The sequence below is a fragment of the Amphimedon queenslandica genome, unplaced genomic scaffold (assembly GCF_000090795.2).
Source record: "Amphimedon queenslandica unplaced genomic scaffold, v1.1 AMPQUscaffold_13427, whole genome shotgun sequence".
Classification (NCBI taxonomy): domain Eukaryota; kingdom Metazoa; phylum Porifera; class Demospongiae; order Haplosclerida; family Niphatidae; genus Amphimedon; species Amphimedon queenslandica.
The window spans coordinates 1,705-18,697 of NW_003546337.1; the positions used below are offsets into that span (position 1 = coordinate 1,705).

The window sequence follows — 16,993 nt, forward strand, 5'->3', positions numbered from 1 at the left end:
TTTCTACACAACATTAGGACAAGTATATGTATCAGAAAAATCTTAATAATGGAGCGTTGCCTACCTTTCATTTTTGCATACATTCAGTGTGTTTGTGGGTTCGGTACCTGAATGAGTGGTAATAATGCATCTAGACCTTTCTCCTTTAACCTATAGCATAAAATAATACAGTACTGTATGTACATATACAAGAATTAATGAAGGAGGGATTGATCCCTGCTTGTGTACTTACATCATTGGTTTATTGACCATTATTAATGATTGTGCTATAGACTATATAAGTACCTCGACCTAAAGCTTTGAAGGTATAGTGATAGACGATATGATGATGTGTGTGTTACTGATGGTGGTGGTTGTTTCTCTATTGTCTTCTTGTGATGCATTGAAACAGAACTGTAAGTGTGGGGTGTGTGACCTGACAGATAAGGACCAGGACAAAGTATTGTGGAAGTGTCAGAAAGAGAAGGGACTGGCAGAAAAAGAACTAACAAGCAAACTCAATTCAAAGTAGCTGCTATACCAGCATTTTTAGGCTATATATTATATTTATTTTAGTGAAGCAGTGTGTCTAAATTACCGCGTTACTGCTAGCGGAGATTGTGACTTTCGTAAAGAGTTACTTCATGTTGCTCTTGCTAATCCAATCAAAGATATTTGCAATCCTTCACAGACCTTTCCTCGTAGATGCAGCATACACAATCATCCTGAATTCTCATACAAGTATGTCGCCGCATTTTACCTCATTCTTGTATATGCATGTATACTAATAGATGTCATCGTTCTCAGCAGTTCTGTGCTTATAAAACAAAATGTCCTGCAGGATACTATCACATGCCAATAATCACTAGTTTAGATCTACCCAGAGACGATGATGGTAAGATGCATATTGTTTAGTCTTTGAATGTGGGCAACATGCATACATTACATGTACTCTCTCCATTGGTTATAGACATGACTCTCATTCACTAGGTGAGTGCATTGATAAGGTTTCAATTACTTATGATTCCGACAAAGTCATAACAATATGTGGTTCACAAGTTGATGCTGACAGGTTCAACTACAGAAAGGACAGGCTCTCTTCTCTCCCTTTGACTATTACTTTTGAAAGCAGTCAATGCTGCCACAACTGTGGGTTCCATATTTGGGTTAGCTGCGTACCAGATCCGATTATTAGTGGGTCAAGATTATCACCATTCACTCAAGGATATAGAGTATGTCTTTTTGTAGATAAAGCAGTGATTATACTCTTCTTTGTAGAATCCTCAAAGGAACTATATCTATCGTGATGAGAGACGAGGAGATGTACATGTTTCTGTACCATTGGGAGCTCAAGTCGTTTATAAAGATTTATTTATTACTGTAGTAAAAGGAGACCAGAGCCTCTACCAGTTCACCGATATGCAGTCTTTAAAAGTAGTTGATGATCTATTGGGTAACAATACTTACTACACTACAGCAGAAAATGTAAAGTTATATGGTCATGGTTAGTGTCATAATGCACCATTCGTTGTATGGAACATTATTATTAGGACTTTTAAAAGTACATAAGGACAGTGCTCTGTATGAAAATACAAGAATCCCATCTGAAGTAAAATAACACATTTTACTGTATAGCACTATTCAATTTATAGATAAAGCCAAACTACCTTGAGAATGGGTACATTATAGACACAGTAAAGCTTCTGTCACCTTTTCTCATTAATTCTACTTATCAAACATTCATAGAACCAGGTTTATCCAAACAGTTCATGCTTACATTATCTCAGTATTAGCCAGCAAAGTCCCTTTGCCGATAATTGCTGGAAAGTTAAACCGGTACAAGCCACAGTGTCAAGAGACGGCAGAGATTACAATGGGATTCCCTCATGCAAGTTGTAATCCTTTCCATTACCCAACTCCCAGAGATATTTCAAGAGGTATACACTGTCTCTTAAACTTTTGCTAGTTATGATGTATCATTTAGCTCTTTCTGAAGCAAAGTACCTCAGGCGTAACAGCAGGAACCCCTTTGTACTCACAGTTGCTGGAGATGCTATTGAAATGCTGCAAGACTTGACCTCTGACTAAATAACAATTACTGATAACCACATTGAATACATGTACTATTTAATATACCTATTATGCACTAGAATAGGGTGGGGCTGATAGCAGCAAAATTTAGCTGCAAGCAATTGGTCATTAATCACGTGATTTGCTAATTGCTAAGTTGTTAATCAGTAGAACAAGATGAAGTTGTTTGTGATCTTAGCTCTTATTGCTCTGGCTAGCTCTGCCTCTCTGGACTGCAATCAGTTGTTAACCAGTAATGGGTTTTCCAGTAACTTCAATGAGACTATAGCTCATGCAATTCACTCTATGACTGTTGAAGCTCTCAAGACATTCAATCCGAGGGCCACCGAACGAAACAATGTTCCAACAGTTAATCTGGACAGGTCCTCTTCCGAGAAGGTACTCCCTTATGCTCCGTCTAAACCAGTGGGGGATGACTTCTCCACAAGGTCCATGAACCTAATTGATAGTATCCTGGGTGAGATTGGGAATCCAAATGATGGACTGGGCCCCATGTGGTCTCCTGTGGAAAGGATAGCACATTCTTTTCATATGTGGGACTTGTGGACTCGCATTCATGAGGTCTATGAGGAAAAGGTTCAACAGCAGCAACCAACAGACACAATCTGCAGTTGCTTACTGGACACCAAAACAAATGGAATATATAAAGTAATCATATTATAGCATATACTGCATTAACACTACCTATCTGTGTATAGGCTGTACAGTGGGTATCTGATCATTATGATGTAGGTACACCAATCACTTTATTGAACAGACCAATTCCTAAACTAACTGATGAGTCATCATGGAAGGTATGGAAGAATCGCCTCCTTTACTACTATGATGATAAGGCCCTCTTTGATGCTGCAAGCTACCTCTACTGTGCAACAAAGTCATTCTAACTCTTGCATTGTGCTTCCCGCTTTGCTGTGCCTGTGAATATTAATAATTATTGTTATAGCCTGCTTTGCTGTTACAATGCATTTTGCTAATGAATAATATACTTTTATAAAATCAATCAGTATAATAGTTAATGCGGCAGCAAAATTATCATGCAACAAAAAGTGTTTCCTAATTAGAGTTACTTTTCTCAATTATTGCACTGTGAAGGAGTTTACCAACTTGAACGGCACAACCCCAATGGAAGCAGCCGCCTTTAGACCCGTGACCATAACAATGTACAACAACGCTCTCCTTGTAACTTGAATCAATGCAAAGACGAACTTTAGAACGCATTGGACGGAGGCCAGCCCAACTGGTGAGCACTTTTGCAGTCTTAAGACTTGGTACGAGAGCAGTCCCATTCCTAATGAGCAATTGGTTGGTTTCCTCCGAAGGCTCAGTGCTGTGCTCATGAGGTATGGCAGTCACTCCCAGCAATACGTCATTGGGCCGCGGTATTACGCTAGTGATTGAGGTAGGAGACTCCAATATTGTGAATTCTTTTATCCAAGGAGCATGTACCGAGACTATGTCACCTCTTACTGGATATACTGTAGAGTCAGAGGCAAGGACTGCAGATCCTAGCCCACTGCAATTTATAATGATGTCGTATTTGGAGGTCAGTTCAGAGATGCTCTCAATCTTACTGTGAAGAGTATTGCCACCCAGTGCCTTTATCTTACTGAGTAGTTGAGGCAAGTAAAGACGTGAGTCCACCACATATGTGCTGAATGATTCAGCCCAGGGATACCCAGAGGGTATGTTGTAAGACTTGACTTCATCAGTAGAGAGAGTCCTGTATCCATAAGCATGCTCATGCCACCAGGGAAGACTACCAGTCGTTGGTTGTTCGGCCAATGCACGTACACCATGTATCAGTGATATACCCATCAACCCACCCTCCGGTGAATCATGTAAACCTCTAATGTGAGATATGGTGTCTTTGAGCCACTCCTCTGGATCACCCACACCCTCTACAATCCCATCACCACCAGAAGGAGGAATCACATCAAAGGGGAGCATTAATGCTGTGGACTTGTCACTAGTAGTATCAGGACTGAAGGACTCTGATATTAGAGTCAGTTGCACACTCTTCCCATGCTCCTGGAGCAGGTGAAGGGACACAGAAGACCCTATGAATCCAGCTCCTATCACAGCTACTCGAGCCATTTCATCCAGCCACACCTCTTTAGTCTAAAGAGGACCACACCCACCACCCCAACCACACCCACAACACGTGTTCCCTGATCCTGTCAGTCAGAATGTTCTCCTTGGGCAATTTGAGACGTCCTTTGCTTCCAGTCAATTTAATATTCTCAAGGACAAGAGCTGGAGTTCAAATTCAAAACAAGACCCAACTGGAAAAAGAGTTTAAGCTATATCTTGGTTAATATATGCAGTGCATCATTCATTACAAAGTTTTTGCTATTTTTAAACAGATTCTGCTACTAAAGATGATCAGCAGCTGGTTGATTTCATTAAAAGTTGTGCTACTTTACGGTTTGAGGTTCCAACCCAGAGGATTAAACTTGCAGACGACATGATTCAAAGAATAAAGAAGCAAAGTATTTATAATTTTATCATTTATGTATTATTTTGCATTAGGTCTGGTTCCATCATTACAAGTTAAAAATAGTTTGTTACAACTTTATTTAAAAAATCGTCACAAATTTTCACCTTCGAAATTCCTGCAGCAAATGAAAGTAATCAATTATGAATAATGATTATTAATTATTATTACTGCACAGGAGGAGAGTGTCATTCCTAACAGTAGTACATTGTACTTATTGTTACAAGCTTACTGTCGCCAGGGAAACATTGAAGGAGCCAATGCTGTATGTAATTCCTGTTTATTGTTAGTGTTTATTGTTCACAGATATTAGAAGAGTTGATTAATAATGGCCTTGAAATAAACAAAGACATTTATGCTGCCCTCATGATGTGTAATGCCATTAATGGTGACATGGCTGGGGCTAAAGACATTCTTGGGACAATGAAACAAAATGGACTCTCGCCAACACAAACTGCTTACTCAGCACTTTTATCTGGTAAGTCCTCCAGGCTTCGAAATCACCAAATTTTTATTTCATTTTTTGATACATATTATTGATGTCCTTATGCTTTGTAGAAAGTTTAAACTTGAGATGTGACCATTTTTTGAAGCAACAAGCTTGTTTGCTTTTTGAAAAATGAGGCACTTTAATCCTGTAAATTCTTCCGTTACAATTAGTTATTATTTAGAGGTGGGGCTAATGTTAGCATTCAAACATTTTATTAACCAAATCAAACAAAATTAATGTTTGAATGTTTAAACCATCTCATTAGGTTATTATTAATCATAATTGGTTTGTTGTTTAGTAAATGCAAGGCACTAGGTGTATACTGTATAGCTCGTAGTCTAATGGTCGGTTCTTAGTATGACGCATTGCTTTTCATGTGCTAGCGTCATGACCGGAAGTGGTGTATAAACCAATGGGAAAATGTGTCAGAATAGAAATGTTTTCTAATCTGACTCATTGACGCATGCTCCCATTGGTTTATACAGTCGTGATGGACGTGCATGCGTCATGTTGAGAACCCGCCTTTATGATTCAATCTTGTACTGAATAAGTTATAAGTGATTGATTAGTAGGTGTGGTATACACACACTTATTGCTATTGGGATCTTTATTATTAACAAATTAACATTTGAATGTTCCCTCATTTGTTCCAATCCCTGTCAGTAATAGTTATTAATAGTTATTAATTATTAGGTTATGCTTATCATGGAGACTTTGAATCCATTAGACGAATGATTGATGATTTGAAATCTGAGCAGTTTTATGTCAGCCATGATATGTACATTGACATGCTTGATGCTTTGTCTCTTGGAGGAAAGTCGGACAGAATGAGAGAAGTATTGACATTAATAATAGTAATAATGGCTAGTGCTGTATTTTAGCTATTGGATATGGTCCAGAATAAGTTGTTGATGTACAATGACTTGTTGAATAAAATGGAGCTATTTGCAAGTCACGGTGATCTTGTTGGTACTAGTGTCATAATGGAGACACTAGTGGATATAGACAGCTCAGTCCTAATGCTAAGTGATCCTTATAATGAAACTAACCTCCATGCAAGAGGAGTCCGATCATTCAAACTACTGATGCATAGCCTTAGACCAGAGTGAGTTAGTGTACCTGGAGTGACCATGTGCTCCTACTTCATGTGCCTAACCTACTACCAATTTTGTACATTTTTATTTTTAGTAAATTGAAATTATCTGATTTATTTTCATCCATTCCATTGTTTGAGAGAGCCGGAATTTCCAAAGTAGCACTTTATGAGATGTTGCTAAAGGCTTCTATTGACACGAGGAACTGGACTAACCTCAAGGCAGTGCTTGTTAAAATGGCTGCAGAAGTAAGGGTTTTTGCCATGATTACTTGTTCTATTTAATGCCCATTTTTAGGGTCTATCATTAAAAAATATATACATATACCCAGCAATGGCCTCTAGCCGTATATCGAATGATTTAATAGGTGTGGCTTTAATTAATTTTTTGGATCTTAAACTTACATTTTGATTAATTACTGTACTGTAATGTACTGTACTGATCACCTTACTGTGTTATGAATAGATTTAAAAGAATGGATTCATTTCATTAAACAGCACAACATTCGATTTGACGAGATGATGTGAGGATGAAAGATTTTATTATAACTGGACATTAATGCTTTTGTCTTTCTTCAGGCTCTCTTTTTGTCAAAAAGCTCTCAAGGAAGACTTCATTACATTCTTTGATTTGATATTTGTTAGTCTTCAGTTTAAAGTAAAGCTATTATTATTATTATCCTCAGGATAAAGGATTTGTTGATGATCCAGCTCAACTCCAACTCATTGTTAAGATGCTGTGTAATAATGGAACTGTATCTGACGTACAACACTTTACTAAATTTCTAAATGATTATATTAAACCAGGTAACATTTATACATGCACATGTAAATGTTACTGGTATACATGTACTATAGTGCAGGGTCTTGGGCCAAATTTTAATCAAAGAGTATGAGAAAGTGCATAATTTTTTTCTGATATATATATTAATCTTATGTAGAAAGTTCGAATTGATATTGATTAAATTTTTACAAATTTTTGAGATTGCTCAATAATGGGATCACAGTTTCTAATCCTAGTACAGGTTGTTTACCAAAAGTAAAAAGGAGAATTCTCCATTTTTATAATTTCCCTGTTACATATACATGTTTTCATGTTGCGTAGAAAGTTTGAGCTGATTCCAATCAAATCTAAATTTTTTATAAATTTTTAAAGTTGCCCCAAAATCAGGCCAAAGTACCTGCATGGTCTTTGGCCAAATTTGACCAAAAATGAAAAGAAGAGAATTTTCTATTTTTATAATTCTTTCTGCTGCATGTCATGTACTGTACTTATGTTGATGTACATGATCTTTGCCTGTGTTTGTTCTTTTCAGACTCACTCAATGTACGTCAGTTGCTTCACACAGTTCGTCTCCATTTCAATGAGGGAAGGAAGAGTGATCCAGCACTGGTGTCAACCCTGATGAACGGATTGTCTGTGTTGTGTACAACTCAATATCATGAAGAATTCCACGCTGCTACAGTTAGGCATATTGTACAAAAGATTGTACTTCACAAGAACATTTTTCGTAAAAACTATTTGAAAACTTTTTTGAATTTTGTAAGATATAAAGGAAATTTACTGCTGTTTTATGAAAATTTGTTTTATTTTTTCATAGGATGACGAGATTATTGATGATAAGACATTGCATGAAGTTATGAAAAAGTGCGGTGGTTTCATAAAGTTTGAAAATGTACTGAGATCATTGTGTGTGTGTGTCCATTCAGCTGCCTCTCTCTCTCTCCATTAGGTTATTGGATGTCTCAAGTCTCATGATAGTATACCAGAATGTGTTCAATACGAGATAATTAATAAAGTATTAATTAATCTATTGTTGCTATAGTAACATCAATTATTAGCTTGGTCATAATGGGAGGTACCCCTCACTGGTCTTGTCTTCCTTCAAAGCAATGAGGGTAAGTTTATGATTGTGCGTGGGCGTGTTTATTAATGGATTAGAGAAATGGTTGCAGTGTCAGCAGTTCTGTGTACGATGATGTTATATTCACACTAGTCAGAATAGGAGTTAGTTCATTATTAGTATACAAAGGAGACTTGTTACACACTGTATTGTGTAGGCTGTCTCACAGGCACTGATACTCTATGATAAGATGAGACTGAGGATGGCAGATCCTTTGTCAGTTGGTACTTACACTCGCTTCATTGAGCTACTCTTGTCTGTATCTCGTCACTCGACTGCTGAGAGTCTAAAGAGGTGTGGCCTTCACTGATTAATGATTGTTTTATTTTACACTACTTATAGTGAGATGGAGACGAACAATGTTCCACTTAACATTCACTTGGTCAATAATTTCATTAAACTCTATGGGATGAAGGGAGACGTAGCAAGTGAGTCTCATCATTCATTCATTATTAGTAACTGATGACCATTAGAGGCTCAGGAACAGTTTAAGATGTTAGAGACACTAAAGCTGAAGCCAACAGTAAGGACATATTACCAGTTGATGGAGGGATACTGTTACCATGGAGATGTTGCAGCTGTGAAGTCACTCCTTGAAGAGGCAAAGGGAACTATCGGAATAGACAAGTATTTAATAATCATTATTGATTACATTTTATTGTGTATTAGCACACTGTTAGGGCAGGTTCTGAAGTCTTTCATTGTTTCAGCCGATTATGATGGAGCCGTCCTTTATCTCTCAGAGTCCTTCAGTCCTGACTGCCATGTCCAGATGCGTCCTTGTCTGCTGCTAATTGATAAATGTGAAGCTGCTAAGAGAAGAGACCTCACTCTAAAAATACTGTCATACTTATCCTTCATTGGGTGTAATCAGTCTGGCATTGACTTTACATTCATGCTTGCACTATTAATGTAAGTCCATCTGATACTCAGCAAACCTTCATTGCTCTATAGGACTGGTCAGTATGATGAAGCTGTTGAGTTTGTAACTGGCAAAGAAGAGTCCACCTTAAGACTAGCAACTTTGAACCATTACACTGGGGGACTGTCTACTGAAGGAAAGGTATTGTTGTTGTTATTATTATTATTGTTGTTGTTGTTATTATTATAACCTAAGACATAGAAGTAAGAGCAAAACTAAACACAAACAAAAACTAAAGACCTACAGTACATGTAAGACCAAAAACAAAACCGAATGCAAATAAACAAAACAGGAAAGAAAAGGGAGAAAAAGAGCTAACCAAAACAAGAAAGAGAAAGAAAAGGAAAGAGAGAGGAGAAAAAGTCAAAGAACCCCATCTACAGGAGGGGGTGAAGAGGGGGCCATTATTATTGTTATTATTATTATTATTATTATTATTATTGTTATTAGGTAGCTCATATCAAAGCTGTTATAAAACTAGCTCGTGAATTGAAAATGGATACGACCCTAATGAATAAATTACTGATTCAAGCACTAGGTATTCCTTGTACTGTTACTGTATTGTACTGTACTGTACTGTATTGTACTGTACTGTACTGTACTGTACTGTATTGTACTGTATTGTATTATACTGTACTGTATTGTACTGTATTGTATTGTATTGTACTGTATTGTACTGTATTGTACTGTACTGTACTGTATTGTATTGTACTGTACTGTTACTGTACTGTATTGTATTGTATTGTACTGTTACTGTACTGTATTGTACTGTATTGTACTGTACTGTACTGTACTGTACTGTACTGTACTGTATTGTACTGTTACTGTACTGTACTGTACTGTACTGTACTGTACTGTACTGTTACTGTACTGTACTGTACTGTACTGTACTGTACTGTACTGTACTGTATTGTATTGTACCGTTACTGTACTGTACTGTACTGTACTGTACTGTACTGTACTGTACTGTTACTGTACTGTACTGTACTGTACTGTACTGTACTGTACTGTACTGTATTGTATTGTACCGTTACTGTACTGTACTGTACTGTACTGTACTGTATTGTACTGTACTGTACTGTACTGTACTGTACTGTACTGTACTGTACTGTACTGTACTGTACTGTACTGTACTGTACTGTACTGTACTGTACTGTACTGTACTGTACTGTACTGTACTGTACTGTACTGTACTGTTACTGTACTGTACTGTTACTGTACTGTTACTGTACTGTACTGTACTGTACTGTACTGTACTGTACTGTACTGTACTGTTACTGTACTGTATTGTACTGTACTGTACTGTACTGTACTGTACTGTACTGTACTGTACTGTATTGTATTGTACCGTTACTGTACTGTACTGTATTGTACTGTTACTCTATTGTACTGTTACTGTATGGTATGTGTAAATTATGTAATGGAATGAATAATGTGGTTTCCGTGTGTATCTGTAGCTTCAAAGAGAGACATTCTTGGTATCCTCCAAGTGAATGAAGAACTTGAATCTGCAGGAATAAAACCACACGTTTCATTTTATAAGTTAAAGGATGAACTAATACGACAATATGAAAGGGAGAAGAAACTGGAAGAAGTACTTCAGTCTTCAAAATATTAGGAATAAACATCGTCAGTGATACAGTCCATGAACTGTCTCTAGTGTTAGTATAATTGTTAATATATTTAAATTATAAGAATACCGTGCAACCATTTTAATGTAGTGATCTGTGTTGGTAAGTTTTAGACTAAATTCTCTTACTCTGGCAATTATTGACAAAAATGTTATCTAACTGTACCTATACTTTATACAGTACACCATCTTTTGTAGCCATTGGATAATGGACTATCCTGTCCTTAATTAGGGGCTTTTTATAAAAATTAAAAATAATTTACTAAATAAAACAAAATTCAATTGAATAAAACATACAAAATAAAAAGTGAAAGCACACAGGTTACTAATAATACTATCCAACAAGAGAACAACAATGATAATAACAACAACATAAAAGTATTGTTTATTATGTATGAAAGGACAATTAATATCAATAATATTAATAAATTTATTAATAATCCGTCCAATCGAATTATTTGAAATTTGAACCACTTTCTGGCGCAAAAGTAAAATCCTGAAAATGAACGTTTTCACCAACACCTGCTTGAGGGTCATCTGAATATTATAAATAAAATAAATTGAAAATAATTCGGTATTTTACCAGCATCAGGTGGAGTGAGTTTTGGTTCTTCCTTAGTAAAGTCTTCATCGAAATACTGAGTGTCTACTTCGTTAGTGATTGTCGGCTTGAAAGGAACTGACACCTACAAACATAATAATAATAATAATAATTACGTAAAATTAGAAAAGGTGTCCTCGGTATAAGAGTATTACCTTTCTCTGGAAAAGGTCATCCCAGTTGATGCTACCAAAGAATGGATGCTTCTTGATGCTCTCAGCTCCGTCAGGACCACCTCCTAATCTGTGAGTAACAATGAGTAAGACCCTAACAATTAACAGATAATTAATGAACCTTTTCTCAGGTAGTTTAGTGAGTAATCCACCCAACAGACTCTTGGCTAAGTGGGAGAGTCTAGCAGGAAATTTAACCTCTTCCTATCCAATAATTAATTAATTCATAATAAATTAATAATAATTCAATCACTTACGACTAAAATAAGTTCAAACAGTACTTCATGATCACGTGAATAAAATGGTAGACGCCCACACATCATTTCATACATTACAACACCTAATCCCCACCAATCCACTGCACGTCCATAATCATTATCTTCTAATACCTACACTATATAATGGAGGGTCAGTCTTTATCAGACCAGTACCTCTGGAGCAAGATATTCCGGTGTTCCACAGAAAGTTCTAGTTGTTGCTCCATAAGATATCTCTTCTTTGCATAATCCAAAATCTGTCAATTTGATATGACCATCTCTATCCAACAGCAAATTCTCCAACTAACAACAACAACAATAAACAACAACAATCAATATGTACAATAATAATAATATAAACATGAGACCGCTGCATTCTCTCCTTTTCAGTTTTGATGAAATTTTGACAAATCCCTGTACTATAATAGTACAGGGATTGGTTTGGACACTACTTTAGACTTAAACTTTCCCCTAACAATAAGTATAATTATTAATATATTATAATTATTAATATATTATAATTATTAATATATTATAATTATTAATATATTATTAGCGGTAGTAATTCCTGTTGGCATAACTACATGTACATCATAACTACACACACAACATTTAAATAAACACACACACACACACACAGACAGGACATTAACAGGACATTTCTAATTAAAAGCACCTTCAGGTCTCTGTACACCACACCTAAACTGTGTAGGTACTCTATGGCCAGCGTTATCTCAGAGCCATAGAACCGAGTTCTATCCTCAGTGAAAACCCTCTCACGCGATAAATGAAAGAAGAGTTCTCCACCATTAACATACTCCATTACAAAGCAAAGCCTGTCTGCTGTCTGGAATGAATACTTGAGTTGCTGCAATGACCCAATGAAATACACACATACACTGTGCATTAATGTATCTTACAGTGAGGAAAGGATGTTTGGTTGATTGTAATACTCTGTTCTCAGTTAAAGTATGCGTTATTTCATCCTTGGCAACAATCACATCTTTCTTAAGTATCTTCATAGCAAATATTTCATCAGTTGATTTCTCTCTACAGAGAACAACTTTACCAAAAGTACCTTTTCCGAGTACCTTCAACATTTCAAAGTCCTCCATTGTCTGTAGGTATATGAATGACATGATGACATTGATTGGTAAATTGGTAATAATACTTTAACTAATTGTAAATTAATACTGTCACTACAAATTCTAAGAATAGTACGAGTAATTTAAACTGAAGGTTATCTTGAGTATGTACGTGTATAAGGTACACGTGAAGGTGGTTACCTTTTGAGTTGCTTTTACTGATTCAGAAGGTGATTTAGGTGATGTATTTGCATCTTCAGTATTTTGTACACGGGAGTCTTCCTTCCTCTGAGCGTCCTTCAAAGTCTTTACCACCTGGTCAATGGCACTCATCCATTCTGTCCTGGAGTATATGAAAAGTGAAAACATTAAAAGAGAGAGAGAGAGAGAGGGAGGGAGGGGAGATCACATGTAATGTCACTGGTAAACAAAGGCCTTGTTATTTATACATAAAAACACCAAAAGCACCTGCACAATTGACAAGAGTATAATAATCCTTAAAATATACCTCTCTACATAGTCACATACAGTAAGTATGCTAAAACTATAATTAATGACGTGTTACTACTACCTTTCTGCTTCAGTTTCTGTACAGAGATTCCTCTCTACAAAAGTTGTAAATTGAAGGCACCTACAAAGAGTCGCAATGAAATGGCATATTTCACTGAATAGACTATCCTAACAATACTACTACTCCTCATAGTGACAGAATAACTGTACACAATAGCTGTAAGTGTACACAATTAATTGCATAAACACAAACAATAATATTGTATAAATACAAACAAGATTTGCTTATTGTTGTCTTCATAGTTGTTTGTGAAAAGGTAGCATCATTTATGATAAATATGTATAAAAAAGGATAACATGATTATACATACCTCACACTGAAAGCATTCTTCTTAATCTTGTCCTGTTTGAGTTGCTGCACGTTAGCTAGAACAAGATGGTACCAGTAAAGGGAGTGGCTGTCTTACCATTTATTCTAAAGTTGTTTAGTGGATCCTGCAGTGCTAGATCAGCAGCCGCTGGCTTAGCCTTGAAACCAACAAAGCTCCCATCAGAATAGAGTATAAACCAGCGGGGCCGCCAGTTCTTAATGTATTCTCCTGTTCAGAGAAGAAAGTATATATCACCTACTGTATGAAGATGAGAGGACTTACCTCTCTTCTGGAGCCACCCCTCTTTCACTATAAGTCTATCGCCACTCTCTTTGGGAGGGGCACCTTTCTCTGCCATTACCCTCTCCTCTCTCTAGCTCTCGGTTCACTTCAAGGACAGCAAAACACTTCCAATCTCTCACTGACTATCTCACTGCCACTGGAGCGGAGGATGCCGGAGGAAGTTTGTGCATCCACAAAAGTGATACACTTTCTGAGCATGCGCAGAATAAATGGGAGTGGCCGTTTAAATCAAAGTGTTCAAAAATACCCAAACAATTCAAACTTTGAAAAATGAATTGTGCATGAACACACTAAAATTAAACATTGTAAAACATTAAAAAGGCAAGAAATGAGACAGCAAAGATTATTTATTGCAAGTTTGATCCAGCCTCAGGGACAAAGCTAAAGTCCTGAAAGTGTAAATTCCCAACACCAGCATCTGGATCATCTATACAGACAAACTTATTAATTTATTAATTTATTTATGGCTTAAACAAAATGCTTAAATGCATAAAAAAGAGAGAGGAGTTGCACTAACCAGCATCGGGTGGTGTTAGTTTTGGTTCTTCTCCAGTGAATTCAGGAGCAAAGTATTTAGTATCAATCTCACTTTTGATATTTGGGACAAATGATGGAGTTATCTAAATGCACATTTAGACATGGAGAACAGTACAACATTCAATCACTTTTTTGTTGTAGAGGTCATCCCAATTGATGACGGAAAAGAAAGGATGAGCCTTCACTTCTTCAACTCCATCAGGACCGCCCCCCAGCCTAAAGAGAGAACCAGGATGGAGCTGAATCAATCATGAGAAAGACCATACCTTCTCTCCGGAGCTTTAGTTAACAAACGATCCAATAGGTCCTTAGCAAGAGTTGATAGTCGGGACGGGAACTTTACTTCTTCCTAAAAGTACACAAGAATTAGCAAAATAACACTTATTAATGATTAATTCAATCACTTACGACTAAAATAAGTTCAAACAGTACTTCATGATCACGTGAATAAAATGGTAGACGCCCACACATCATTTCATACATTACAACACCTAATCCCCACCAATCCACTGCACGTCCATAATCATTATCTTCTAATACCTACACTATATAATGGAGGGTCAGTCTCTATCAGACCAGTACCTCTGGAGCAAGATATTCCGGTGTTCCACAGAAAGTTCTAGTTGTTGCTCCATAAGATATCTCTTCTTTGCATAATCCAAAATCCGTCAATTTGATATGACCATCTCTATCCAACAGCAAATTCTCCAACTAACAACAACAACAATAAACAACAACAACAATCAATATGTACAATAATAATAATATAAACATGAGACCGCTACATGTACATATGTATCAAATACAATTATAAAATGGAGAATTCTTTTCTTTACATTTTTGGCAAAATTTGGCCACAGACCAAAAGGCTATAGCCTGACTTTAAAAATTCTTAAAAATCTAAATTTGATCTTGTAGTAAGCTCAACTTCTAAACAACACAAGTATATACGTGTGGGTACGTATGTAATGGTTCTTCTCATCTTGTCATATCAATGCATATCTTTTGTATACCTTCAGGTCTCTATAAACAACACCAAGACTGTGCAAGTAACCAATGGCCAGCGTTATCTCTGCTCCATAGAAACGAGTTCTTTCCTCAGTGAGCATCTTCTCAACTGATAAATGAAAGAAGAGTTCTCCACCATTAACATACTCCATTACAAAGCAAAGCCTGTCTGCTGTCTGGAATGAATACTTGAGTTGCTGCAATGACCCAATGAAATACACACATACACTGTGCATTAATGTATCTTACAGTGAGGAAAGGATGTTTGGTTGATTGTAATACTCTGTTCTCAGTTAAAGTATGCGTTATTTCATCCTTGGCAACAATCACATCTTTCTTAAGTATCTTCATAGCAAATATTTCATCAGTTGATTTCTCTCTACAGAGAACAACTTTACCAAAAGTACCTTTACCTAGTACCTTCAACATTTCAAAGTCCTCCATTGTCTGTAGGTATGAATACTCACAATCATGTCAACGTCAATTGTTCTGTACTTTAAGTGAGGGTTTTTGGTGAGTTTTTGAAGCAAAGGCTAAGGCTTCAGCTGTTTTTGGTGACAGATGGTCAAACTCTTCAACTTGTGCTTTCTTGAGATAACTAATTACTTTCTTAATAGCAGATATCCACTCGACTCTATTAATAAAAGATAACTGTAAAGTCCCTCCACAAAGGGTTACAAAGTGAGGCTGTTCGTGTGTATGTACATGATGTTTGATTTCTTATGTCGGTTACAGATACACGAAATCATAAACAACAACCTGCTCCAGCTGTCTCCCTCATCTAATTACTAACAAACACACTCCAATACAGTACTGACATTGTTACAGTGTTTGCTCTTACCGCTCAGTCTCAGTGTCAGTGGCAAGGTTCCTTTCAATGAGTGTAGTTATTTGTAGACACCTAAAGTATGTACTCCATAATTACACACTCTCCATGTATCTACCCACCCACACATACCAATGGTAAAGGGAATGCTGGAGGTCATGTATTATTAATTGTGAGTAATCACTAATCTAGGTATGCACCATTTTAGGATGTGCCCATTAGCTACTTGAATTCACAAGTGGAATGAACATCATGCAAGTATACATTAAGATAGTGTTATTATATATACCTCACTATAAATCCAAACTTTTTACTTTTGTCTGTTGCTATTATAACATGAGCATCAGCTGCAATAAACAACAACAATAAACAACAACTATAAACAGCAACAATAAGCAACATGTAATCCTAACCGTCTATCCTAAAGTTGTTGAGTGGATCTTGGTCACTTTTAAATTTATCTTCTGGTTTGTTTTTGAATCCTCTAAAGCTGCCATCAGAATACAGAATGAACCATCTTGGTCGCCAGTTCTTAATGTATTCTCCTACTTAATGATAGAAACTAACCAATGGACACTGTGGTATACCTCTCTTTTGCAGCCAGCCTTCCTTTACTACAGTGACTTCTCTCCCTGCCATTAGTAGCTATGCTCCTTCAGTCGAGACTGGATTCTGCGAGTTCTGCTCTTTTTTATAGGCAGGAAATAAGGATCGGTGGG

At 36.6% G+C, this 16,993-nt stretch overlaps 4 protein-coding genes and 1 long non-coding RNA gene across 5 annotated transcripts; 3 read left to right on the top strand and 2 right to left on the bottom strand.

Moving 5' to 3' along the window:
- Positions 1–255: 255 nt before the first annotated feature.
- Positions 256–3,070, top strand: LOC100641969 (uncharacterized). Its single transcript, XM_003386249.3, has 10 exons — positions 256–507; positions 556–720; positions 771–874; positions 970–1,211; positions 1,258–1,483; positions 1,530–1,588; positions 1,632–1,731; positions 1,773–1,916; positions 1,964–2,718; positions 2,769–3,070. The coding sequence occupies exons 1-9, from the start codon at positions 323–325 to the stop codon at positions 2,065–2,067; spliced, it is 1,329 nt and encodes a 442-aa protein (XP_003386297.2). The 5' UTR covers positions 256–322; the 3' UTR covers positions 2,068–2,718; positions 2,769–3,070.
- On the bottom strand, positions 3,036–4,192 carry LOC100633171 (D-aspartate oxidase-like). Its single transcript, XM_019995946.1, has one exon. It carries the CDS (start codon positions 4,162–4,164, stop codon positions 3,124–3,126), a length of 1,041 nt encoding a protein of 346 aa, XP_019851505.1. The 5' UTR covers positions 4,165–4,192; the 3' UTR covers positions 3,036–3,123.
- Positions 4,193–4,219: 27 nt separating this feature from the next.
- Positions 4,220–10,693, top strand: LOC105312606 (leucine-rich PPR motif-containing protein, mitochondrial-like). The gene is made up of 24 exons (XM_011405382.2): positions 4,220–4,380; positions 4,434–4,559; positions 4,600–4,697; positions 4,743–4,829; positions 4,871–5,042; positions 5,748–5,890; positions 5,936–6,159; positions 6,243–6,396; positions 6,446–6,515; positions 6,614–6,671; positions 6,727–6,787; positions 6,834–6,954; positions 7,464–7,690; positions 7,749–7,823; positions 7,881–7,946; positions 7,990–8,046; positions 8,090–8,155; positions 8,209–8,345; positions 8,394–8,479; positions 8,525–8,678; positions 8,721–8,963; positions 9,006–9,114; positions 9,424–9,511; positions 10,431–10,693. Exons 1-24 carry the CDS (start codon positions 4,257–4,259, stop codon positions 10,589–10,591), a joined length of 2,907 nt encoding a protein of 968 aa, XP_011403684.2. The 5' UTR covers positions 4,220–4,256; the 3' UTR covers positions 10,592–10,693.
- Positions 9,136–9,304, top strand: LOC109581649 (uncharacterized). The gene is made up of 2 exons (XR_002184714.1): positions 9,136–9,224; positions 9,266–9,304. It is a non-coding gene; the product is annotated as an uncharacterized LOC109581649 (long non-coding RNA).
- A 289-nt stretch (positions 10,694–10,982) lies between the features above and the next one.
- Positions 10,983–16,951, bottom strand: LOC100633427 (rho-associated protein kinase 2-like). Its single transcript, XM_011405383.2, has 26 exons — positions 16,862–16,951; positions 16,688–16,819; positions 16,564–16,621; positions 16,290–16,349; positions 15,944–16,082; positions 15,698–15,895; positions 15,454–15,645; positions 15,023–15,151; positions 14,849–14,980; positions 14,707–14,789; positions 14,569–14,656; positions 14,421–14,523; positions 14,272–14,330; positions 13,883–13,973; positions 13,697–13,828; positions 13,601–13,655; positions 13,291–13,350; positions 12,921–13,062; positions 12,555–12,752; positions 12,311–12,502; positions 11,809–11,937; positions 11,635–11,766; positions 11,499–11,581; positions 11,360–11,447; positions 11,187–11,289; positions 10,983–11,140 (listed from the first exon to the last, which is right to left on the bottom strand). Exons 1-26 carry the CDS (start codon positions 16,911–16,913, stop codon positions 11,058–11,060), a joined length of 2,913 nt encoding a protein of 970 aa, XP_011403685.2. The 5' UTR covers positions 16,914–16,951; the 3' UTR covers positions 10,983–11,057.
- Positions 16,952–16,993: the final 42 nt, after the last annotated feature.

Excerpts from the sequence above, each read along its gene's own strand:
- LOC100633427 (XM_011405383.2), bottom strand. The coding sequence starts at position 16,913 with ATGGCAGGGAGAGAAGTCACTGTAGTAAAGGAAGGCTGGCTGCAAAAG. Across the intron at positions 14,790-14,848 it reads TGTTTGAACTTATTTTAGTC|GAAGAAGTAAAGTTCCCGTC; the intron begins GTAAGTGATTGA and ends GTGTACTTTTAG. Across the intron at positions 12,753-12,920 it reads CAGTAAAAGCAACTCAAAAG|ACAATGGAGGACTTTGAAAT; the intron begins GTAACCACCTTC and ends ATATACCTACAG.
- LOC100641969 (XM_003386249.3), top strand. The coding sequence starts at position 323 with ATGATGATGTGTGTGTTACTGATGGTGGTGGTTGTTTCTCTATTGTCT. Across the intron at positions 875-969 it reads TCTACCCAGAGACGATGATG|GTGAGTGCATTGATAAGGTT; the intron begins GTAAGATGCATA and ends CTCATTCACTAG. Across the intron at positions 1,212-1,257 it reads CATTCACTCAAGGATATAGA|AATCCTCAAAGGAACTATAT; the intron begins GTATGTCTTTTT and ends TCTTCTTTGTAG.
- LOC105312606 (XM_011405382.2), top strand. The coding sequence starts at position 4,257 with ATGTTCTCCTTGGGCAATTTGAGACGTCCTTTGCTTCCAGTCAATTTA. Across the intron at positions 7,824-7,880 it reads GTTTCATAAAGTTTGAAAAT|GTTATTGGATGTCTCAAGTC; the intron begins GTACTGAGATCA and ends TCTCTCCATTAG. Across the intron at positions 8,964-9,005 it reads TTCATGCTTGCACTATTAAT|GACTGGTCAGTATGATGAAG; the intron begins GTAAGTCCATCT and ends ATTGCTCTATAG.
- LOC100633171 (XM_019995946.1), bottom strand. The coding sequence starts at position 4,164 with ATGGCTCGAGTAGCTGTGATAGGAGCTGGATTCATAGGGTCTTCTGTG.